Source organism: Crocodylus siamensis, chromosome 3 (assembly GCF_052110815.1).
Source record: "Crocodylus siamensis isolate JL-2025a chromosome 3, ASM5211081v1, whole genome shotgun sequence".
Lineage (NCBI taxonomy): Eukaryota > Metazoa > Chordata > Crocodylia > Crocodylidae > Crocodylus > Crocodylus siamensis.
Genome location: NC_143397.1, coordinates 21,514,454 through 21,539,980, shown reverse-complemented (window position 1 = coordinate 21,539,980; position 25,527 = coordinate 21,514,454). Strand labels below are relative to the sequence as shown.

Below are 25,527 nucleotides of genomic sequence, written 5' to 3'. Positions count from 1 at the left end.
ATTTATAATTTCTTCATAGCTCTGGAGGAAACTATCAAATACAGTTTATTGATATTATTGCACAACTGGCAGAGTGGAAAATGAACAGTCACTGATAGATGCTTATCTTGCTGGGATCCTATGACCCCAGCTGACTTCCTGCCCTTTGGGCAGGGGGCTGGACTCGATGATCTCCCGAGGTCCCTTCCAGCCCTAATGTCTATGAAATCTATGAGAAGGATCTAGCTCACTTGGTAAACTGAGTACAAACAACAACCTGTAGACACCTGCTCAATCTGCGATTTTGGGCATTGTCTGCGCTATCTGTGAAATAATAATAAACGACTTAACCTGTGAGAGGCCCCTGAAATCGGCCACCTGCTTCCTCGATTTCAGTAGGTCTCTACCAATACGTAATATGAGCAAATACAAAGTCATATGTCTAGAAATGTAAGTTATGCTACAGGATAGAGGCGTCTATCCTAAAAAAACTCTGAACAGTGACTCTTATCCAGGAGCACATCTGCAAGGGGCTGGCAGGGGGGAGATTATGCTTAGGGGCAATCAACACGGGTTCATTAGAGGCAGGTCCTGTCAGACCAACCTGGTGGTCTTCTATGACCAAGTCACAAAAGCCTTGGACACAGGAGTTGTGGTGGATGTAACCTTCCTGGACTTTAAGAAGGCCTTTGACACTGTCTCTCACCCCATTCTTGTTAAAAAATTAGGAGATTGTGGTGTCGATGCCTACAGTCAGGTGGGTCACCAATTGGCTGGAGGGCCGCACCCAGAGTGGTGGTGGACAGGTCATTTTCCACCTGGAGAGATGTGGGCAGTGGGGTCCCCCAGGGCTTGGTCCTCGGGCCCGCACTGTTCAACATCTTCATCAGCGACTTGGACAAGGGCATGAAAAGCACCTTGTTCAAGTCTGCAGACGACTAAGATGTGGGGAGAAGTGAGCACACTAGAAGAGAGGGACAGGCTACAACTAGATCTCAACAGGTTACAGAGGTGGGCAGATGAGAATAGGATGGGTTTCAATATGGATAAGTGCAAGGTGTTGCACCTGGGGAGGAAGAACCAGCAGCATACCTACAGGCTGGGAAACTCCCTTCTCATTAGCACAGAGACAGAGAAGGATCTTGGAGTCACTATTGATTCCAAGATGAACATGGGCTGCCAATGTGGGGATGCGGTCAGGAAGGCCAACTGCACCTTGTCATGCATCCATAGATGCATCACAAGCAGATTCAAGGAGGTGATCCTCCCCCTCTATGCAACATTAATCAGGCTGCAGTTGGAGTACTGCATCCAGTTCTGGGTGCAGCACTATAGGAGGGATGTGGACAGCATTGAGAGGGTCCAGAGCAGGGCCACTTTCATGATCACCAGGGGCCAGCAGGGCAGGACCTATGAGAAGAGGCTACGAGACCTGAATCTGTTCAACCTCCACAAGAGAAGGCTGAGAGGGGATCTGATGACCACCTATAAACTTGCCAAGGGGGACCAGCAGGCAACGGAAGAGTCCCTGTTCCCCCAAGCACTACTGGGAGTAACAAGGAATAACAGCCATAAGTTGACGGAGAGTAGATTCAGGCTAGATATTAGGAGGCGCTACTTCACAGTCAGGGCAGCTAGGGGCTGGAACCAGCTTCCAAGGGAAGTGGTGCTTGCCCCTACCCTGAGGGTCTTCAAAAGGAGGCTAGACAGCCACCTAGCTGGGGTCATTTGACCCCAGCATCCTTTCTTGCCCATGGCAGGGGGGTTGGACTAAATGATCTGCTCAGGTCCCTTCCAACCCTACCAACTATGAAACTATGAAAAGAACTTGTATCCATGCTGGTAGATAATTAGCTGGAACATGAACATCCAGCGTGGAAAAAGTGGCCAAAAGAGCTACTGTGATCCTTGAATGTATAAACAAGAGAAAAATCAAGTAAGAGTTGAGATGTTCTATTCTTTCTGTATTTGGCACTGGTGCCATTGTTGTGGGAATAATAATTCTTTTATAATTTAAGGTAGGCAACACTCAGAAAATAATCATAGAAATTAAAAGATTAAGAAAAGTACCTCACAGAGTCAAGGAGCTTTAACTGGTTAACTTTTAAAAAAGGAAATACCAAGGGGTATTTGTATTGCACCCATGTGAGGAATGCAAGAGCTAAGTACTTTTCCTTAACAGAAATTTGATAACAGAGGACGTGATAAAGTATAACAAGAACATTTGTTGGAATCTGAAACGATGCAACATTAAAATAGAAATGAAGGTGCAAAGTTTTAATGGTAATTAACCACTGAAGTAAGCTACCAAATTGTGACGGATTTGCTATCACTGGCATTTTTAAATCAAGATCAGATGGGAGTCTAACAAAGATAGGCTTTACTTTGAACAGGAATTACTTCAGAGAGATCCCATGGCCTATGTCATGCAGATTTTAATGGCCCACTCTCCTTTTGCAGCTGCACTTGCATATGTCTTTGGATGAAGTACAAGAGCTATGCCCAGCTCTCTGCGCACCCTGTGTTGTTATATTTATTATTTCTGCACAAGGGTTGAACACCTATTTGAGCTTAGATTAGCAACAGGTGACACAGGCTTCTAGTAGTGCACAAATGACTCATGGCCCTGGCAGCAGGAGCAGGACCAGGGGTTGGTGACCACCTGCAGATGCCAGCGGCGGTGTCGAGGGGGGTGGCAAACAGCAACCGCCCGCAGGTGCTGCCGACAGTGTTAGCGGTGCCTTTTTGCCGTGGGTGGACCACCACGCTCAGGGGGTGCACGTGCACCCCCGTGCAACCCCTACGCGTCACCCCACCCGTGCGTCAGTAGAAACTGTTTGACATTCTCCGCTAGGCCCTACCTCCGCCATGTTCCCCTCAGCTGGATAATACTCAGGGGTGGGTCAAACCTGCCACCCCCATGCAGGGCGGGACCCACGCGGTCTAGGGTGGCTGTCACAGAAAACAACCTGGTTTTCTGCTACTCTGTCCTCTATTGATGTGTAACCCGACGCCTTTATGTCCCCTATTTTTCTCTTCAAGAGGACATATGGGGGTCGGGCACTTCATAGGTATTTGGATGGGTGCGCTGTGGTCCCGTCTCTCCCAAGCTCCTGCAGGCTGGTGTCTAACTCGCGGGCCGTGCTGAGGGCTGGCACCCCCCGCCACCGCGGGAGCCTGCCCCGACCCCCGGGCTCTCCCCCTGCCGGGGCTGCCCCGCGCCTGCGGCCGCGGCCCTTTCCGGCCCCCCCCGGCCGCGCTGCCACATCCTCCGCTGACATCAGCCCGCGCCGCCATATTGAACGAGGCGCCGCCACAGGGGGAGCCGGCCCGGCCCGCGCCCTCCATGCGTCCCCCCGGCCCGCCACTGCCCCGGGGCCCGTAGCGGAGCCGCCGCGGCGCCCTGCCGCTGCCCAGCGCTCGCTCCCGGCCGCCGCCCCCGGCCACCGCCGCCGCCATGACTTCGCTCACCCAGCGCAGCTCGGGCCTGGTGCAGCGCCGCACCGAGGCCTCCCGCAGCGCCGCCGCCGCCGCCGACAAGGAGCGCGGGGCCGGGCCGGGCGCCGAGGACGAGGACCGCCGGGACGAGCCGGGCGACGACGAGAAGGGCGACTCGAAGGAGACGCGGCTCACGCTCATGGAGGAGGTGCTGCTGCTGGGCCTCAAGGACCGAGAGGTGCGGCGCGGCCCGGCCCGGCGGGGGGTCCTCGGGAAACGGCCCAGGGCGCCACCGGGGTCCGTCCTGCCCAGGGCTCGGGGGTCAGCCGGGACCGGGGGGAGCCCCGGGATCGCTGCTGAGGAGCCCAAAGGATTGCCCCCCACCCCCGGCACCCCTGAGATTATACCTGTCCCCCGGTTACCCCTGAGATTCCCCCTCCCCCCCATTTTACTCCTGAGATTATCCCCCCCGACCCCCAAATTATCCCTGAGTTTACCCGCCACCCCCCGAGGAGTTCCCCACCAGGTTACCCCTGAGACTTACCCCATACCCCCAGGAGCTCTCCCCAGGTTACTCCTGAGATTTCTTTCCGCCCGCCCCCAGTATTCTGGACTCCGGTGTTTTTTTTCCTTTAGTGGAAAAAGCAGTGAAAACAAAGCTGGTGGCTTCTGAGTGGGATTCAAGTCCGAAATGCAGCCACCCAGCTAAGTCGTGTCCCAGTCTGTCCTCACGCCGACAGCTTGTTTGTTCATTATTTCGTTTGCCACGGTTGAGATTTGATTGGGGTGGGCTGAAGATAGAGGGTCTGTGTCCATCGCCTGCCTGTGAATGTCTTTTTATCCTTTCTTTTTTCACTTTCTTTTCATACTTTATTTTTTCCCCCTCCTGAGAGGGAGGGCTGTAGGTATATGGGACACGCATCCTGCAGGAAACCCAGTCTCCTGGAGGGGCCTTGATTAGGTGGATGTGTGTTAAACAGTGGTGCAGGTCTTTCCTTCAGGCAGCAGTTTTAATGCTGTCTAGAAATGAAAAGGGTCGCTCTGTTTCTTGAGCTTGGTACCCAAAGCAGGCTCTAAGGCAGGAGGCAGTAATGTTTTTGGGCAGAGTACCAAAACCCCCACAATATGTACTTGTAAGGTGCTGGGCTGGATTGTCAAGGTAGCTGCAAGGGGCCTGATCCTTCTTGTGCTAGTACAGGCATGGCTCCCTCCCCGCTGTCTGGCCCGAGGTGCCTGTGTACCTGCTGCCAGCAACGAGCCAGCGTAGACCCTGGTGCAGCTGTTTGCAGCCTCCCTGCTGCCCACCATGGGGCCCAAGCTCTTGCAGCAGGCAGTGAGGAGGCTGCAAGAAGCTGCACTGGGGTTCCTGGAGCCCCCGTCCAGCTTGTTGCCAGCAGCAGATGCATGCAGGCCTCAGGGCAAACAGTGGGGAAGGGGCTGGGGCTGATTTGCCACAAGGGTTGGTCCCCTTGTGGCTCCTCTGCAGGCTGGAGGGCTGGCATGCCAAGCAAAATGTCACGTGCCACGATCTGGGACCTGACCTGTGCTGTAGGGTGTTTGTTTGGAGTGGGAAAGCATCCCAAAATCATACATATTCATGAGCAAGATCAACGGGAGATTGGATTTGCAGGAGTTTGGCTTGGCTTAATTTAAGTTAGCTATACTGTAGTAAGTAACAGACTAATAGTGAGTAGGTTGAGGAGCAGCTGGCATGGTTGATACTCTATCTTTAACGTGTATGTAGAAATTGGGTAGATATTGGGGGGTGGGGTTTGCTGTATCCACTTCTTGTTGTAGGCTTTTGTAGGCTTATGATAGGCCTTGTTCTTGCCATCAGACTCCTTGGATGGATACTTGCATCTGCATGAAGTCCCAATAAAATTAGTAGACCCTTCACACTTGCATGTGGATTCACCTGTTCACTCTCTTGACAAGTATTGGGGCCTTGTGGCCTGGCTCTTAGCATTAAAAAAAACATGCTCTTAATGTTACAGGCATAAGTGGTCTCAGTCAAGTAAGGTTAAGCATGTGTTTCAGTCTGCTGAGTTGGTTCCTTAGACCAGTGGTCTCCAAAGTGGGGTGCACGCACCCCAGGGGGTGCATAAGACGATCCATTGGGGTGCGGGAAGAAAATATTAGAACTTCTATTTATATTTATATAAATATACATGTATTGGGGGTGCGTGCTCAAATATTGTTTACTGATGGGGTGCACAAATATAAATATACACATATATATGGGGTGCGTGCTCAAATTTTTTACTGATAGAGCTACGCGATCAAAAAAGTTTGGAGACCACTGCCTTAGACTTTAAACTCTTATGGTAGGAACTGTATCTTCCTTTTGTAGGTGGATAACACTTACCATATTTTAAGTGTTCGCAGAATATAAAAAAAATATTAATTGAAATCGGTTCTGAAATCCTGTTTGTACTGGCATGCATCACATTAGTTTAGTTAAATGATTCTTAAGGGCTGCATATACCCCAAAATCTGAGTACTTTCTATAGAAAAATTATTTAGATTAGGCCTATATTTAATGTTAAATCTAGTAATACAAATCTTAATAAAGAGGTGGGCAATTATTTGGGCCCCTGGGCCACACAGACAACCTGTTGCAGACCAGGTCAGAGTCCCCTCTTTCTCCCACCCCCCAGCAGCTCACCAGAGCTCCCTAAGTGGCCCCATCCTGCCCACCTGGCCGGGTGCCCTGACTGCATGGGACTACCCAGTTTCCATGGTGACCCCTGGTTTTGTGGGACAGGAGCCCAGCAGTGACCAACTACATTCACGGACCTGCTGCTCCCTATCTCCCCTACTTCACGTCATCTCCAGTGTGTCTCCCATTGTGTGGCTCCCACCTGGCACTTGCTACCCAGTGTCCCCTGCGCAGCCCTGCCCAGCTGTGCTCTTCCTCCCTGTGGGCCAGGCCTTCTGCTGCTCCCCGCCCTGGCAGCAGCTCCCAAGCCCTGACCTGCTGCCAAGCTCCACTCTCACTCAGCCCTTTCTTGCCATCCCTGGCTCCTTCTAGCCATGCCCAGGGCTGCAAATGGTGCCAGCTTCAGTCTTTCTCCTGGCTCCATTCAGGCTGGGCTAATGCTGGGCTCTGCGCTGAGAGTCGGGGTGTCTGCAGAAAGAGCTGAGCCCCTGCCAGGACTGCAGAGCTGGCGGGAGCCCCTTGCGTTCTGCTCTCTCTGGGGCCCTTCAGCTCCCAGTGCCCAGTCCCATCAGCCACAAAGCCACTGCTTACTGTTTGGGTTTCATGAGCTGCCACTGCTTAGCCCAGGACCCCAGCCCTGGCCCCGCATACCTGTCCCATTCCTGTTGCTGGTCCCCATCTGTCCTCAGCCCTATCCTGGCTGGGGCTCGAGGCAGAGCCATGATCTGCTGCCTGCACACTCCTGCAACAGGCGCCAGTTCTGTGGGCAGGGGTGTGCGGGCAGTGGATCATGGCTGTGTCCTGGGACCCAGCTGGCATGGGGCTGTGGATGGGCCCTGGTATTGTGCAGAGCCAAGCACTAGCCCAGTCCGAATAGTGCCAGGAGAGAGACCTGAGCAGGCGGGCACCGTTTGCAGACTCAAATGTTGCTAGAAGGAGTCGGGGTTGGCAGCGAGGGGCTGAGTGGAAGTGGGAGCTTGACAGTGGGTTGGGGCTCAGGAAGTGGCAGACCTGCACCAACGTAGGGAGCAGTGGAGGGCCTAGGCCATGGGGAGGGCGAGAGTGGGCAGGGCTGCCTGGGGCACATTGGGTGGCAAGTGACGGGCAGAGGCTGCACTGGAGACTGCACAGTAGGGGCAATAGGGAGCAGCAGCTCCATGAATGCAGCTGGTCACTGCTGGGCTCCTGTCCTGAGGGGCCTGGTATGGGTCCTGTCCTGCAGCCTGTGCTGGGCACCAGTGCACCCTACAGTTGCTGGGACAGGTGGGTGGGAGCAGCTGCCTTGGTGCTGGGGCTTTGACTTGGAGGCCAGCAGCTGCCTCCACTGTCTTGGTGGGTGTGTCTGGCATTGTTGGGCATCCCAGCCCAGGCTGCCCTCTGTGCTTGGGCTGGGTGGGACTGAGGGACTCTCAGCAGGCTGGACAGAATCCCTTGTCAGGCCAGATTCAACTTGTGGACTGTAGTTTGCCTACCCCTGTCTTAATAGCACTTTACAGACAAGAAAATGTACTTGGTCAGAGACCTTACACGTATAGGGCAAGACGTACAGAAAGATGAGTTAAGGTAGGGGACATGGATAAGGGGTACTTCACTGTTACTGAGGTTTGTGATGGAGTTGTGTGTGCTTGTTTTGGGGTATTTTGTATCTCTTTGCCTCCACAATACTTGGAGCTTTTTGTCTTCATACTGCTTTAAAAACTTCAAAGGAACACTGAAAACTTCTACAATATTTTGGAAGATGCTTAACTTTGTACTTATTGTTGCTCAGATAAAAATATTTATTGTTAATTAGGTGTTATTAATCTTTTCCAACTAACTTATTTTTTTATAGTTTGAAAGTACAGTAGGTAGAGCCGGTTTCAATTTTGTTTCACGTTATGTTTGATTTTTCCCCATTGTTTCTAACGGCCTTTCTCCCAGAAGAAAGGTAGAGAAAAACATGTTAAGGAGTAGTAAAGTGTGATTGTGAAATCATAAAAAGTGGCAGGAAACTTCAGGAGCAAGTTTTAGTACTGAAAAGTACTTAAATCATTTGAAGTAGTTAGACTCTCTTCAGTTTATTACAGTGGTATAAAATCAACTATACACAAAATAATTCCGTATTAGATTGTAGGAATATATTCTTATAAAGGCTGTATATTCCTAGCAAGCAGAAGTTATTGGTAATTGGGGATTTAGTATTCACATTTTAACTAAGCAATAGCTTTAAGATTCAGAAGACAATGTCCGATGACAGCTATTGGGCTTTTGTGGACAATGGAATATGTCCATTGTTTTGTTAGTTTTTTTGCTGTTACTGTTTTTAAATCATTAAAATAAAAAGCCCTTAATTGTTGTTCAGCTCACGAAAACACTATACAGTTTATTCTACAAAACCTGGGCTATCCTTAGTATGGTGAAACTTGTTCCTCTGCAGAAACAAAGAGTGCATTATTTTACTACTTGGTCTCAAGTAATTGTATTTAGTCTGTGCAGTATATATAACAACAACACCAAACGTATTATCTGTTGATCCCTAATAACCAGGGATCCTGATTTTTCTCCAATATAAAAAAAAATCCCCAATTTCTGGTTAAAACAAAGTAACCCCAAATCCACATTTTTCAGTGATGAAAATGAAACCACATATATTAGTAGTGTTTAATTTTAAATCACAGAAAATGTGGATTTGGGGTTACTTAACAGCTGCCTCCTAACTGGTAAGTCTGGTGTGGTGGAAGGGGAGGGAGGAGGGAAGGGGCTTGGGGGCAGATCAAGGCTCTCGTGATGAGGGAGGGCATGGGACTGGAGTAGGGCTGGGGCACGCCTTGCTGGGTTAGGGCAGGTGCAGTACAGCCGTGGCTCATCCAGGGGATGTGGGGACTGGCGGGGGCAGCTTGGCCACTTGGCCAGGAACTGCTGGTCCGGCGGCTCTACCACTGTTTGCCTGCTAGCCCCACGGTTCCTGCTGCTTGTCCAGGAGGGCATGGGGTGCCACTTATCCAGGGGTGCCCCTGGCTCTGAGCAGGGTGGGCTTTAGCAAGGACTGTGCCAAGCTCTTCCCGGTGGGGCAGGGCTATGCTGGGAATGAGCTATAGCAGGAGCGGGCAATTATTTTGGGTGGAGGGCCGCTTACTGAGTTTTGGGAAGCCATCAAGGGCTGCGTGACAGGCAGCCAGGGGCAGATAAATATTAATTTTCTAAATTTTTGTAGGGGTCCTGTGGGCCAGATAGAATGGCCTGGCGGGCCACATCTGGCCCACAGGCCGCATTTTGCCCACCCCTGGGCTATAGTGAATTTGTGGCTGCAAATCTCCTCCCTGCCCCCAGCCGCTTCCCAGCGCAGCCCTGCCCTGCCTCACTGGAAAGAGCTTGGTACAGCCACGGCCCCAGCCTGCCCTGCCCCATGCAGATCTGAGGGCACATTTCCCCTCCGCCCCCTCCTCCTGAATGAGTGGTGTGAGCCACTGGGCGAGCAGGTGAGTGCTGGACAAGCTGCTGCACCAGCAGCTCCCAGCTGAGCAGTGTGCAGCCCTACACCTTCCCGCACCATGAGGCCCTTGATCTGCACCCCCAGTCCATTCCCTCCTCCCTCCCCTTCCAGCACATCAGACTTACCAGCTAGAGGCAGCTCTCCATGCTGCTGGGCCGAGTATCAGATCGGTATTGGCCGATATGCCTCCTTAAAAATTGGCAATCGGTATCGGCCCCAAAAATCCCTATCGGTACACCCCTAATTGAAATAGTGCTGTGCCTGTAGATATATGAAGTTGTTGGATAGTTTGAACAATCTACAAGGCTGACGTTCTAGTGTTCAATCAGATATTTTAATTAATAGCAGCTTGGCATGCTATTGGGATAGTAAAGGCTAATGCGTACTGATAGATGTAGTATCCTTGAGGAAATGACTAACATATTAGAAGAGAATGAATTATTAGGATTCTTCGGAGATCACAATACTTTCAGGAAACCTGTAAATCCTCCAGAAAACCTCTAGAAACTATGCTGTAAAGAGGATCCAGTTCATCCTAACATTTTAAATTACAGGTGTGACCAGCTGCTGTAGGAATAAAAAGATACTTTGCTATATTAAGTTGTAAGATAATACTTTAAATGGTGTGGATAAAAAGTATGGTTGAACAGGGGTGTTATTTGGTAAAAATACTCAAGGGCTTGTGGTTGCTGTTTCATGGAAGGTGGAACAATAAATAGTTGGGAGAGTAGGAAATATATATATTTGTAAATATTAGCCCCTTTATAAAGATCAGTATAGCATAATTTATTCTTAACAGTTTTTGTTCAATTTCAGTTGCTTTCTAGTCCAGGGATTGATTCTATAGAAAACTACAAGATTGGGAGCTGGCAATTCTGCCTAGCTGTTGCTGTTTTTTCTTTTTCTTCCTTTCTTCTCTCTCCTACCCGTGTTTCCTCCCTCCTGCCCACCTTCTTTTTTTCCTTTTCTTTTTGAGTCCTCAAGAAAAGGAAACTTGTTCAGTTCTGGAAATATATTATCATATACAGCTTTTTACAGATACCACAGCTCATGTGTTGGGGAGTTTTACATTTGGTTTCCACGGTGTTGGTCATTTTGATAGTAAATAGAGATCAAATATTTTAACTGATCCTCCACATGCTGAAATAAAACTCATATCAGTTATACACTGTGGTGAGATTCTTTTCATTCAGTGTAGTCTGCTTTTTTGTACTAGTAGGTTTTTGCTGTAGACCTTAACCGTGTACTTTTTTACTGAGTACAAGGAAAAATATTTGAACACAGAATTCCTGCAGCTAGGTCATCAATAAACATTTTTGTTGTTTTATTGACCTTTTTTGCATGTGAGACTGCATGGTAACCTAGGAGAGAAATGTAATGATAGGTGGCTTTGCCAGGTACTGAACCATCTCGGTAATTACTTTCCTCTTCCCCCTCTTTGGGAAAAGTTAGATTGAAAATTGCAGAATTATTGTCATCTTCTAAGCTTGAAATTTTGCTGCTCCTAAAAGTAGAAGACATTTTTTAGCTTTAAATTTTAGCTCTCTTTCCCAAGTTTTACAGTGGAAGTGTTCGGTTTTTGAAGGGTCTTACTGACATACGCAGATCAGTTGAAATGTATCTGGTCTCTTAAGCAGGCTGTCTTCAAAGAATACAGCTCTACAAGGCTAAGTACAGACAGTCCAAAAGTCCAGGGTTAATTGATTCAGTCTTTGCAGGTTAGTCTAAGATGCAGAGATTAAACTGAGAAACAACTGGACACACATGCACTTTTGATTCAAGAAATGCAGCCGTATGCCTGCAGTGGCTCAGGCCAGAAGCTGGGGGGGAGGGAGGAGGGACACTAGAACCAGCATTCTGTCATGTAGCCAGTATGGGCTGCATGTTTGCTTCCTCTTCCTGCTGCCTGTGAAGTCTCTGGGATTTGCAGACCAGATTCACATCAGCAGAACTCTTCCTGCTTCAGGCACAGGCAGGGGATGCTTCCAGGTTTCTTTGGTATTTGTCGTCCACAGTCACAGCCAGCAGTAGTTTGAGCAGGGGAAGGGATGTTTAACTTTCCCTTCTTGGCCCCAGCCCCCAGCCAGAATTTGCTTGGTGGGGAAAGCATGCTGGGGGACTGTGATTTAACTGGAACCAGGAAAGAGTCTGGGACAGAAGTTCCATAAACTGGTTTGATCCAGATCAGTTAAGTCTAATACTACTTTCAATCAGGTTCATCTTAAACCAGTTTCAGCCATTTTGAAACTGGTTTTTGTGCACTGAACTTATGTTCTGTTACAGGTTTAAACCAGTTTCTGATCACTTAGGCTGATTTATGTGCAACTTCATTCCCTAGTCCAAAAGGAAACTTTATCCCAGCTTGGCGCTAAAATCTTAAATTCATTTTGACTTACTAATCTGAGTAATAGGACCTATTGCTAAAATCTTTGCTTTTTAAAATTAAAATGAAAAACCCTTAATGAGCTGAGACTGATATACTATAAAGCCATTCCTTTCTCTGAGCCTGAGTCTTGGTTTTGTACAATGTAAGGTGACCTGCAAAGGATTAAAGTTTTGATTTTTTTTTTTTTTTTTTTGGCTCCATATATTGCTTTTTCCTTTTGTTGCTTGTGTCTTGTCTTCAGTGTCAATTTTGAATATTACCAAACTTTGTTGGTAAAGGTAGGCATGCCTGAAGAGAGCTGTGTAGTGAATTTCGTTTATAATTGGTAGGTGAGAGTGTTCTGTCTTTAACATCTTCTCTTTCAAACACTCACAGTTCAGTTTTAGTCAAACAAACTCTGCTTGTTTAAGATCCTGAACAACATATTCACTGCCCCTCCACTCTTCTAACAGCCATCTTTTAGAATTTTTTTTGGCAACCATAACTGCTAGTTCTCTGGTCACCATTGAGTCCTCTAGTACAGGCAAGTTAGGCACAAAAGCACTTCATCAGGACCTTTCTTGTAATGTTTCTGGTTTTATAAAGAAGCAAAAAGGCATATGATTTCCTTTTTCTGTCATTTTGTTTAAAGCTACTGTCTGTACTACATCTGGGGAAATATCACGCAGTCACTAGAACAGAAGTAGCCAGTTAACTGAAAAATTAACATGGTTTAGATTAAACAAGAAACATGTCCTTGGAATTCTTTTCTTGTTTCAGTTTTTGTCACAGATAAAATATGTTGAAGCATTGCCTCATTTTTCTCAGTCAATTAACCTAGCTTGTAACCAAGGCTTTGGCAAATTGGGGAAACTGAGCCTTACTCTTTCAGAATAGCTCCTTTTATGGACACTATTCAGGAATGAGCATTCCTTTCATAAAACAAAGTAATTATTCCAGAATATAGTAATTTTTGTATTATAGAGTTCTAGAATAACCCTGACCTTATAGATCAGTCCTAAACTTATTTTGTCACATGCTCACATATCTTTTATCACATTGCTCTTAGCTTGATGTGTAGCAACTAATCTGCTTACAAACATTGTGGCAGAATTGAATATTCAGATGTTTCAGTTGTAAAAATTAGTAATGTTTTATAGATAGTAGTTGAAGGCTGATATTTAATCTAGGGGTGAACTGATAAGGATTTTCTTGGCCGATACCAATTGCCGATTATTATTAACCAACTGTATTGGCCAATGCCAATCTGATAGCTGATATTTAGTAATAATGCAAGGCATTTTAGATTATTGACATAAATAAACCTTTTTTCCCCCCTTTTTTTTCTTTTGGCGTGCTCTAGCAGCCTCCTGCATTCCGTGTATCAGTGTCCTAGTGTTTAAAAATGGTGGTGGGGTGCTTGAACTCAAGCTTATCAAATGAGCTTGAGTTCAAGCACTATGCAAGGGACGAGGGTAGACGCGGGCTGCCTGCTGTGGTCTCGGGGCTCTCTGCTCTGCTGTCTTTGCCCTGGGAGCCCCATGCCAGCCGTGTGCCCCCTGCCCACCCAGCAGCAGGGGGCACAACTCACTGGCTCCACTGCTGCCAGGTGTGCAGGAGGTGGACGGCTGGTGCAGGGCTCCCAAGGAAAAGGCAGCAGAGCGGAGAGCCCTGAGTCCACAGTGGGCAGCCCACATCTGCCCCACATGCAGATCTGGGAGCACACATCCCCCCCATGCCTTCGGGGGGGGGTACATGCAGTGGTAGGGAATGCCCCCCCTCCTTCCTCCCACCCATGCCCTCTGGCTGAGCAACCTGTGGCTCTGTCCCACCCCCTGATCCGGCCCCAGGTCCCATGCCCTGCCCTGGCTGGGAAGTGTCCCCTGCCCCTGCTACACTCCCTCCATCACCATTGGGGGGCCTTGATCAGCTCCCCTTCCCCTTCATAGATTTACCTGCAGGGAGCTGCTTTCCACATTGCTCGACTGCATTCCTGGTCATGTGCACGCGTGTGGCCATGCATGGTCTGTTCCTGGTAGCCCCAAGCAGGAGTCCTCGCAAGCTAGAACACTGCCTGTCTCCAAGGGGAAACCCGCCATTTCCTAAAGGAACCCAGGCATCTGGGGGCTTCAGCCCCATGAGGGAGAGGGAACCCAGGTGTCCAGGGCCCTGGCCACAAGGCATGATTATAGGTAAACATTATTGGCTACAACAGCCAAAAAAAGCCGATAGCCTGTTGAAGTCATTTCCCTTTTACTGGTGCCAGTCTGATAGGCAGCTGATATATATATTGGTGCACCTCTAATTAAGTCCCCTCTTAGTGTTCTCTTCTCTGGACTAAGTGAACCCAGTCCCTTCAGCCGTTCCTCATAATGTATTAATAAAAGAGGTCACAAGTACACCTATTCTCAGATGTGTTAGAAACATGTTGCCCAGTGGACTTTTGAGTGTAACAGGGATCCAAAGGCCCCATTTAAGGAGAGAGTGGCAGATTGAGTTTGCTGTGTGGGGGCTGGCAGCTAGGAAGCAGTCTAGTCACTAGAGAGTTTGCTGCCATAAAGCCTAGTAAGAATGGGGTAGTAGTTACCACCAGGGGAGAGGCTGTCCTGGAGCTAGTTGCTCCACAGCAAGCAGCTAAGGGAAAGACATCATGGTGGCCCAGAAGTGGGAGCTGTGAGCAACAGTTAAGCTGCAGCAGAGGAAGGCAGGCTGGTTATCAGGCCCAAAATGGTGTAAACCCTTGGGTGGCTGGAGAGCTGCCTGCCCCAAGGGAGCGGGGTTTTGGGAGGTGCACAAGACTAGGCAGTCAGTTGGCCCTTCAGGCAGCAGGGAGAGGAGCTCCTGAGTAGGGTGGATGCAGGAGAGGGACTGACCAGTACCCAAGTTGTCCTTGAAAGGTATAAGGCAAGAGTTAAGGGGACTTCTGCCCAATGGGAAAGTTACTGACCCAGTGTGGGGAGAGTCTTTTGTTATACAGCCAGTGGGCTTGCTTGTGTTTATGTTCAGATTAAGAACCAGAGGACTGGATTGTGGCTACAGGGGAGGTCTGGAGGTCACAGAGAGGTGCCTGGTGTGCATTCAGGAGCAGGCAGCCTAGCCTGGGGTCAGAGACCCAGAGGGCTGTGGCAGGTGAGCAGCGTTAGACCAAGGTTTGAGAGCGAAGGTCAGGGTCAGGCAGCCTGGCCTGGGGGCAGGGACCAGAAGTCTGTGGGCTGATGCAGGCCAGGGGTGGGAGAACCAGGGCCAGAGGGAGCAGCGTGGCCTGGGGTCAGGGACCCTGAGGGCTGGGACAAAAGCACAATAGCCGTATGGCGCAAGGGGCCCAGAGAGCCGAAAGTGAAGACCCCAGTAGGGAGGCTGGAAACAAAGGAGGCATAAGTTGAAGAGGGCTAAAGCTTGAAAGTGGGCTCAAGCCTAACACAAGTGGAACCAGGCTGGGGCCAGGGCCTTGGCAGGCTACATAATCGATAGTTAAACAACTACTGATAACAGATGGGCTACCAGGCCCAGTGGACAACTTGAAGTACTATCCATGAAGCATGGGCATGGCTGTAGGGGCAGAAGGAGACCACAAATAGTCCTTAAGGCAGTTGGTGCCTGGAGGCACTAAAGGAGCCAGGGGGACCCCCGCTGAAGGGCAGGACTGTGGTCAAATGGATATGGGAGGAACCCATGGCCAAAGAACAGACAGGGACTTGCTCTGGGACCTTGGGGCAGCTTTCCTTTTTACAATAAAAAAAATATTCCATCAAGGCATGGCAGGTAAGAAGAAAAGGGAGGTTGCTGCAGTGGAGCAGGAGCTGTGCAGCCACTTGGGGGCATCACGATTGTTCCTAGGGCTCAGTCCTGCTCCAGTGGGATATATGGATATTTATCACTTTTGGGAACCAGCTATTAGGTTTTGTGCATTTTTTTTCTGTCTCGTGTATTTGTTTATATAGTTTAATCAGTTGTCATGTACTATACATTTCATTTTCAGCCACTCGCTGTTACATTTGTCTTAAACTTGGGGTGGGGATAAGATAGTTGACTATGAAAACAACTTTAATTCTGAGCATAGGTGAGCATTATATACCAGCCAGTGTTCATATTTATTCTGTGGTGGAGTGTGAAACATCCAGCCCATGGAATGTGTCATCCAGTCCTTGGAGGGGCTGGGAATTGGGCAGCAGGGCAGGTGGTTCCCTGAGCCAGCTCAATGGTCCATGAGCCACGGTGGTTAATGCTGGTGTCATGCAGTCGCTGCTGAAGTCCTGGGTATGAAGCCTCTCCTCAGGAGCCTGAACCACTTCATTGGGGTTAAAGCTGCTGCTGTGGTCTGCCCACCACTATTCCCAGGTACAGAGTCCCACTGGGGACTTGTTTTGGTTGTGGTGGGTTAAGTCTTTTCCAGCCCAAGACACGCCTACATTAATAAAAATTTTGTGCAACATACCTGTTAAGGTATTCCCCATCCTCATACCTATTGTAGCTCATTTCCATGGCAAACTTCTGCAGCACACCTGTTCAATTCTGACAACACATGGGTTGGGAAAGACTGGGTTAAGTGACAGCAGCATTAACTCAGTGCAGCTCTCTAAGCTGACACAGTGGCTCAGGCCTCTCTGAGCAGGGGTGAGGGGTAATGCTGCTGCTGCTTGCTATGCTGCACACTAGAGGTGGGTCTGGATCTGGCTCATGAGGTGCCCTGTGGTTTGGATTCAGCCTTGAGGAATCAGAAAAATTTGTCATAGTTTTTCTGTGGTGTACACCTAATGCAAGGTTGTGTAAGAATTACTTTTATATTTTCAGGAGACCTTTTTTGCACTGTCTTCTCAGTATCGTCTACAGTGAGATGATCTTACAATCTAGTCTAAGAAAAGATGTTGCCAAAAAATTCCTTGCCACTTGTCTTAGGCAGGCCAGATCTTTTGGTTTGGCAGCTTTATAAGAAACCCCTGGAAGCCCCAGTCAAATTTATCTGCCTTCAAATAAGTGCAAACAGCAGGCTAAAAATTTTAAGTGAACTCGCAGGGCAATTGGAGAAAACACCGCTGCCATTTACTCTTGTTAAAGAAGGAGTCACACCCCTGGAAATTCAGCCTTAGTAACAACCTGAGGTGACGATTACAAAACTTCGGGACTAAAGAGCATTTCTCTCCAGTATGAGAGCAGTGCCAGTTCTTGCATCTAACATTTGAAGATGTGATGAATGAGATGCAGTTTGTACTATCTGTCAAGGCACAGGGACAGTTAGTGTATTAAAAATCTAGCACAGGCAACGTAGTTGTAGCTTCAACACTTGGTTGAGGTAAACTCAGCTTTGTCTAGAATTTTATCTCAGTTGAAATGTTATAACTCTTCTGTGCTAGAATGGCACCATAACGTTAAATACATTTTATTCTTTCTAGTGAAGACAAGACATTCATTTTTGTTCCTCAACCTCCAGATGGTTAAACTTGTATCTCAGCAGGTTGGGAACTGATTTTTATGATCTTGTCAGGTTTGCATATAGCTGTGACAAATCTTATTTTCCATGATAGATTTGCTGCAGCAGGCATGCATACCAGTTTTAATTATACATTATTTTCAACTGCATTTCAAATTTTATACTCAGTGAGAGATACAGCAGGTGCTGTAGATGTTGATTTGCGCTGTAGCTTGGAAATTAGCTAGAGTTTGTTTTTTTTAATAAGTAGAGCAGGGGGTGTAAGGTGGGCAGAGGGCCGCTTACTGAGTTTTGGCAAGCCATCGGGGGCTGTATGGTAGGCAGCCAGGGGCAGGTAAATATTAATTTTCTAAACTTTTTAGAGGCCCTGTGGGCCGGATAGAATGGCCTGGCAGACCACATTTTGCCCACCCCTGGTGTAGGGCCTTTTATAGACAAGGTATCTGAAAACCGTTTTACAAGAAATTAATAAGGATTTGAACTAGTGACAGGCCAGTCTCTCTCTCCTTTTTTAATTTGTTTTTTTAAATAAGCCAAGCCTTAACTTAAGCTTCTGAGTTCATATGTAGGTTCCCTAAGCAGTAGGAGTCTCAAAGGTGGAGCGTTTTGTGGTTCCTGAATTCACTGGTGAGTTCCAGCTGTTCACTGTGTTTGTTGTCTTAATTAAGTCATCAATATAGGCATCAAATAAATATTTCAGGAACCAAACAGTATGTTCTCATTTAAAAAGAAAATCTTTGCTATAGTATTTGGTTAACACACTATAATTGAATGGTTGCTTGCTAGTGGTGCGCCAGTACAGTGGTCCGATATTGGATCAGTACCAATATAAAGAAACCTGGCTGTGTTGGATATTGGCCTGATAAATGCCTGTGCTGCGCGCAGCCACATTGCAGCATTCAGGCAGCAAGGAGTGCAGTTGGCAGGATGGAGAGCTGCCTCCAAATGGTAAGTCCAGTGTGGTAGAAGGGGTGTGGCAGGGGCAGATCAACACCCCCTGCAATGAGGGAGGGGGCAGGGGCAGGCGCTGCCCAGGCAGTGGGGGGCAGCTCCTGCCATTGCTTGCACCTCGGGGCATGTGCCCCCCAGATCTGCGTGGGGCAGGCTGCAGCCAGGGTTGCATGGGGCTCTTGGTGGGGGCTGGGCTTGGAGTGGGTGCTGGTGACACTGGAAAGATGCTGCATCCTCCCCAAATTTGGCCGCCGCTTGGCTCCCAGCACCTCCACTGCCACTGCCCAGCACGGGCTTGTCTTAATGCCCTGCGTCCACCCATGTGCCGGGAAAAGCTGAGCCCCGCACAGCCCACCCTGTCCTGTGCAGATCCAGGGGGCACATGCCCCCACACTGTGCCTTTCTGGAGTGCAAGCAGCAGTGGGAGGTGCCCATCCATGAGCTGTGGCTCTGGTCCCCCCCACCCTGCCTGGGCAGTGCCTGCCCCCTCCCTCACCATGGGGGGGTGGGGGGCATTGATCTGTCTCCTCCCCACGCTCCTTGCTTTCCCCCTCCCCTTCCACCACACTGGACTTACTAGCTGGAAGCAGCTATATCGGAAATCGGTTCGGTATTGGCTGATATGCCTCCTTAAATATTGGCTATTGGTATCTGCCCCAGAAACCTCTATCAGTTCACCCCTGTTGCTTGCTATTTATTTCTAAATGTGTTAGGCTAACCAAGTTCTGTAGTGGTGTGGCATATCTTCTGCCAGCAGTCCAGTATGTGCTGTGATAGTGGTGATCACCCTGCAGCATATGTACTACAAGTGGAACAGGCAGCCTTTATATGTGGCTTGCTGCAGACCAGGAAGGGACCAGGCAGCACAGCAGCAGATGGGGCAGAAAAAAGAGGAGCAGATTAGACAGAGGAGGGGGTTTGGGGTTGTTCTTGGGGAGGGTTCAGGATTAATTTGTAGCGTGCCTGCCAAAAAGGTTGGTTCCCACGGTGTTAAGGTAGGCAACTTTCTTAAAACATTAGTTTCAGTATATTGATGTTACATCTGCACCAAAGATGCAGAAAATATCAGGATTTTGCCTAGGTAATTTGCTTGCTTTGTGTGGTGTAACTACAATATATATAATAGAGGCGGGTGAAATTAAGGATCTGGTTGGCTACTGGACTCCATTTCCCAGCAGCCCCTGCCCATGTGGTTGGGGCCAGTTTCCATGAAGACCCCAGCAGCAGCAGCCATAGTGTGGGGCTGAGGTTTCTCTTCAGATTGGCCCCAGTAGTGCTAGCAGGGCACGTGGTTGGACGGGGAGCTGGTCCGGGGCTCTGCCCCGGCTCCAGATCATGCTGTCGCTTCAAGGAGCCGAAGCAGAGCCATGATCTGCTGCCTGCATGCCCCTGCTTGAAGCATGCTTGCTGCAGATCATGTCTCTGCCCCATCTCCAGACCATGCTGTCACCACTGCAAGATCCCAGCCCAGTCCCAGAGTAGTTCTGCGCCCTGCCAGCCATGCTAGGGCTGGTCTTCTTAGAAACCCCATCCCTGCACTGTCACAGCCTGGCTGCTCCTGGGGTCTCCATGAAAACTGGCCCCAGTCATGTGGGCAAGGGCTGCTGGGAAATGGAGTCTACTGCTGGTCGGATCTGGTCCATGGGCTGGACTTTGCCCGTCCCTGATGTATAATATAATAAAATGATTAGGAATCCAGGATTTAAAAGGGCTGTGCTTAAGGACCAAAAATTATGAGATTCCAATAATAAACTTGGGGCGTTTTGCTGTGTTAAATCTGAAGTCAGGCATTTGGTCCTAGGAAAGTTTGTGCTTCTGTGAACCAGTTAAATTTCTGGAGTGTCACCTTGATCTGCGTTCTGCACTGAGATCTGAAAATTCAGCTGTTTATTTTTCTGTATACAAAGTCAAAATTATGAAAAGTTTTGCAGGCCAGACATAATCTTCATGTATTTTTGTGATCTCATTGGTTGCCTAAGTCTGAGGGCTTAATTCATAGGTTATATGTCTGCATCAGAGTCAGATAGGTGTATTGGCTGCAGAATACACACTGGGGTGTGCATGAAGGGAGACTTGGCTCTGTATATTCAACTTGTGTTTAAGATTAACAAGAAAGTTAAGGGAAAGACTTTTTTCCCCCTCTTCCCACCTTAAGTTGAGCATCTCCGGTATTAGTTTAGTGGTCATTTGAAATAACATTAAAAAAAAGAGAGAGGGGTAGTTAGCTGTGTTTAGCATGAAGTCAAGCAGAAGGCAGGGCAGATTTGTCCTTCATAGACTAATTTAAACATTTCTGATTTAGTTAGTCTGTAAGAGGGGTGGGCGGCAAAATACGACCCCCGGGCTGAATCTGGCCTGTGAGGCCATTCTATCCAGTCTGTGGGACCCCTAAAAAAAATTTTGGAAAATTAATATTTCTCTGCCCTTGGTTCCTGTCAAAAATGACAGGAACCAAGGTCAGTAGGACCCAGGGGAAGCCCAGTGGGCTCCAACAACAGTGGAGCCTGCCCAGCCCCAGCCCCTTCCGGGGTTTCTGGGCTAGCTGCCCTAGTGCAGGAAGCTCAGGGGGTGGGACCCCAGGCAAGGAAGAACCGCGAGTGGGGGAAGCGGTCCCTCCCCACCCAAGCCCGGTGCCCCACGCTGCAGCTGCTTGCAGTCCACGTGAGGCTACCTGTGCCCACTCTGGACAGCCCCATGCAGGCTGTGAGCACCTGCAGCATTGGGCACTGGGCGGGGGAGGGGCCACTCCTCCCCCCCCCCCACTCAGCTTTTCCCTGGGGCTCTTTGCCTGTGTGTAGAAAAATGGCCCCTTGCCTGCCCCAAGGCTGGCACCCCATGCTGCAGGTGCTTGCAGTTCGCATGGGGCTGTCCAGAGCAGGCGCAGGCAGCCCTAGGCGGACTGGGAGCAGCTTCAGCATGGGGTGCCGGGCAAGGGGCGGGGAGGGTCTGCTCCCCCCCCCCCACCCAAACACACACTCAGCACCACCTCGTAACCAGGCTGGCAGTGGGGTGGGTTATAAGCTGGTGCTGAGCACGGGGAAAAGTGGCCCCTCACCCACCCCATGGCTAGCGCTTTGCACTGCAGCCGCTCGCAGCCTGCCTGGGGCTGCCTGTGCTTGCTCCAGACAGCCCCATGTTTGCTGCAAGTGCCTGAAGTAGGGAGCACTGGCTATGGGGAAGGTGAGGGGCCACTTTTCCCCACGCTCAGCACCAGCTTTTTCCTTGCTGGTCAGGGCTGTGTGCTGCCCCCTGCCTGTACCACAGGACCGGGAGGCACTGGGTGTGAGTGGGCAGGGAGGCAGTGGGAGCATGGGGCCCACACGGGTGTCCCGGGGCCAGTGCCAGTGGGGCCCAGAGCAGGGTGGCAGGAGCGTGGGGTCCCAGCTGGCAGGGACTCTATGGAGCTGGGCCAGCTCCACTCCCTGCTGGTGCAGCCCAGCTCAGCTCCATGGACCCCTGCCAGCCTGCACCCCACTTTGGGCCCCACCAGTGCTAGCCCTGGGATGTTTGTCCCAAGATGGTGACCAAAGGGTGGGGTACCCGTCAAGGGGCGGAGGTACTCATGCGGCCCTCGATAGCCCTCTGCCAAAACTGGGTAAGCGGCCCTCCACTCAAAATAATTGCCTGCCCCTGGTCTATTGCCTGCCATGGCAGGGGGTCGGACTCGATGACCTGCTCAGGTCCCTTCCGACCCTAGAAATTATGAAACTATAAGATGCAAATCAGCTCTGCCTTCTTTAAAAAAAAAAAAAAAAAAAAATCCATTTCCTGAAATATTTGAAAGGTAGAGCTTTTAAGGGTGACGTCATGTTGATCTCAGAACTCTTTTGAAAAAGAACAGTAACAAAGACGATATTCATGCAAGGAATGTTTTAATAGTGCTTGTTATATGAGGTTTCCCCATAATTTTACTCTTAAATTATGTGGCATTTATTTATTTGGCTTAGCAGCAACTTCATGTGCAGCTCTCCTTTCTGTTAGGAATATTTCACAATAACGGCTTCTGATTTCTCTCAGGTTACTAACTGGTTACTAAATAATACATTTTGAATTCTTAGTTTTGAAGTTTCAGGTTGAAGCTTTTTTAAATGTCAATAGATGGCAGTTTTTGTCATGCCTATGGTCAGAGTATCATGCAAATATTTAAAAGGTCTGTCCCAAAAGGCAAATCTTTCATTTGCAGTTAAATGCTTTGATGTGCCAGAGGTCATTATTTGTGGATGTACTGCCTAAACTGCTATTTGGTGAAAGAGAAGAGCAGTCTTCTGACAGCATAGTGAAAAATAACTCAGTCCAAGAAGGAAAAATCAGAATCTAACAGACAAGTATTTTTTACAGATGAGTAAATATTGCCGTGCAAAAACTATAGGAAAATACATTGAGACCCTGAGGTAGCTTTTTTTTTCCCCCATCTTTTTATGAACAAACAGTTTTATGACCTGGACCAATTTAACGTATACAATTTGATGTTAAAAGTAAAAGCATTTGTTCTTATGTTTTTTTAAGGCACTTACTATCTTGGAATCTGAACATCAACTTAAGTTATACAAAAAAGGGGAGGAGAAACAAAATCTTTTCTTATCTTTTAACTGCCCTTCCTGAGTCCCAGAATTTTCTGAGGGTTTGTCTTTTTTTTTGGGAGGCAGGAGGTGAAGATGAAGGAGGGGAGCCCACTATCAAGGGAAGGCTTTATATGTAACAGGGATTCCAAAACCTTTTGGACTAACAGTCTACTGTCAACCCTCAAAACTTCTCATGGACCATGGTGTATGCTTATCAAGTTTTTAATTGAAAATTCAAAAAAGCTGACCAGGGCTGAGCACAGTTAAAACAGCTACACACTGCTTAATGTGCAGACCACAATTTGGAAAGCTGCTTTTCAACAAAGATTAACATTACATGTTGAACTGACTAGATGGGCTTGGACTGAGTCTAATGCCTTTTGGCAAGAAGCTCTTTAGCTAGACTCTTGTCAGAATATTCTGCCTTAAAAGCTGAGTTTCTTATTGTGACCGTCTTAAACTGCATTAACACTGCACAGTAGGATTGTTTCACTGGGTCATGGATGATGAGAGAATCTCAGAGGTAACTAATTTCCAGCCCATTAAGAGACTGCTAGATTAGGACACAGACTCTTACCTTGTATAAATAACTAGTGGAGAGTCTTAAATTCCCTGGAGCACAAAAGTCATATTATCATCAGATTTTGAGAGATATAGTTAGCTGTGTTCAGTCTGAAGTCAGTCAGAAGGAAGGGTAGAGATGTATCTTCATACACTAAGATATGCATATGAACACAAACTTCTGTGAACCCAGACTCGCTTCATCAGAAGATGTGAAAGGACTTCCTAAATAAGATCATTTGTGTCAGCTGCATTTTCTGTTTTGTTCAGTGTCGTATAGTATCAGATGCTGTAGTCAGACTTGCAGGTGACGACATCTTGGATCACAGGGCTGTAGCTGAAAGGCAGTTGTTGCCTTCTGGCTTTCTGAAGGAGGAAACTGAATTGCTACAGTAGGTAGCCATGTTATCTGGCTCTTGGAACTCCTTACGGGTCTGGAAACTTGACAGCGGGGGAGTGGTGGCAGCATTAATTGCTTTCATGGCTGTGGCAGGTAATGTTGCCATCACTCCACCACCACCTGAATTTCTTAACTCGTGAGGAGCACTGTGGTCCAGATTGCATTGACACTGAATCTGGCCTATGGACTGGCCCCCACATCCTTCATCCAGCCTGCAGGGCTGGAGAAGTTGAGCCAACATTGTTACAGAAGGCCTCAAACCATTTTGTTGATGATAGCCTGCCTTTGATCATTAGTCAGTGAGGTTTTTAAGCGACTTGTCATGTGTGCTGGCTGGATCCGCTGTGACTTTTCTCTTGCCATGTTCAACCTCTTCTGCCACCATTATTTCTGTTGGCTTTTGTCCTTTTTTTTTTTTTTTTTCTCCCTACGGCAGTGGTGCTCAGCCTTGGCTGGCAGAGTGGGCAGTGCCCTGGTCATCTATGAGCCAGATGTAGCTGGTGGCCCTGATTCAGTGCTTGGAGTAGCTGTGGCAGGACCTCATCCAGCTATGGGGAGAGGGCTGGGAGGCAGCCCAGCCTCAATCTAGCCCCATGGGGAAAGGGTGCGTGTGGTCTGGCCACTATCCAGCCTCATGGAGCGGGCATGGGAATTTGGAAGTGGGGGAGAATGGCAACTGCTCCCTGACCACTGAATTTTCTAACCTGTGGGGAGCCCTGCAGGCCAGGTGCAGTGGCTCTACAGGCTACAGTTGGCCTGCAGGGGTGAAGGTTGAGCACTCTTGCCCTAGGTTCAGTGACGGTGGAAGTTGAATTGGTAGAGTGACTTGTATATTGGTGTCATTAGAGATTACAAAATCCAAAGTTCTCAAAGTTTCAGGTAACTGCTAAATGTCTAAGTGAGAGTGAAGAGCCTCACAGAACACCGTAGACTAGGAAGTAAGTGAGGAGAAACAGATGCTTATTAGGACTTTCTGAGATTTCTGCAAGAGAAATGAGTAGATGTAGCTTAGAGTTGTCATCATACCTCTCTTTAGTTTTTGTTTGCATGTTGTTGGTATCACACAAATTGGAGGGCTTTTAAGTTTTAGCTGATGACCATTCTGTATCCATTTTTTGGACAAAATTTGCCATTATTCCAGTTTCCAAATATTATATTATGCCTGTGTTTGACCAGGATGAGGTATGCAAAATACTTGATTCAAAACTAAAATATGAACAGCAGATCAGAACAAATTATTAGAGGTGTACTGATATATCGGTGTTGTATTGGATTGGCACTGATAAAAGGGAAGTTAACATTATTGGCTGTCAGCCTTTTTTGGTTGGTGTACCCAATAACATCGCCTATAAATATAAGATGCCTTCTGGCTAGGGCCCCTGGATGCAGTGTGCAGCTGTAGTATGCACGTGGCAAGGAATGTAGCTGGGCAGTGTGGAGAGCAGCTTCCTGCAGGTAAATCTGTGGAAGAGAAGGGGCATGAGGGAGGGGGCAGATCAAAGCCTCATGGTAGGGAAGGAGTGCCCCCAGCCAGGGCAACGAATGGGACGCTGGGGCGGAGAGCAGGACAGACCCACAGGCAGCTTGTCTAGGGGCACGGGGGAGGGGTCATGGCTCCCCACTGCTGCGTGTACCTCCAGGGGAGGCTTGGTGGGGCATGTGCCCCCCCCCCCCCCCCCCCGATCTGTGCACAGGGTAGATGCAGCCTACTT

At 48.6% G+C, this 25,527-nt stretch overlaps 1 protein-coding gene across 2 annotated transcripts in view; it reads left to right on the top strand.

The window, feature by feature from the left end:
* Window positions 1-3,239: 3,239 nt before the first annotated feature.
* GOLPH3 (golgi phosphoprotein 3) overlaps window positions 3,240-25,527 on the top strand; it is a 54,628-nt gene continuing 32,340 nt past the window's right edge. The window contains exon 1 of one of the 2 annotated variants that reach the window (XM_090037900.1): window positions 3,240-3,655. In XM_090037900.1, coding sequence (XP_089894026.1) covers window positions 3,437-3,655 — 219 coding nt within the window. In that variant the 5' untranslated portion in view covers window positions 3,240-3,436. The remainder of the gene's footprint in view (window positions 3,656-25,527) is intronic. The other variant, XM_090037898.1, reaches the window with a different exon arrangement.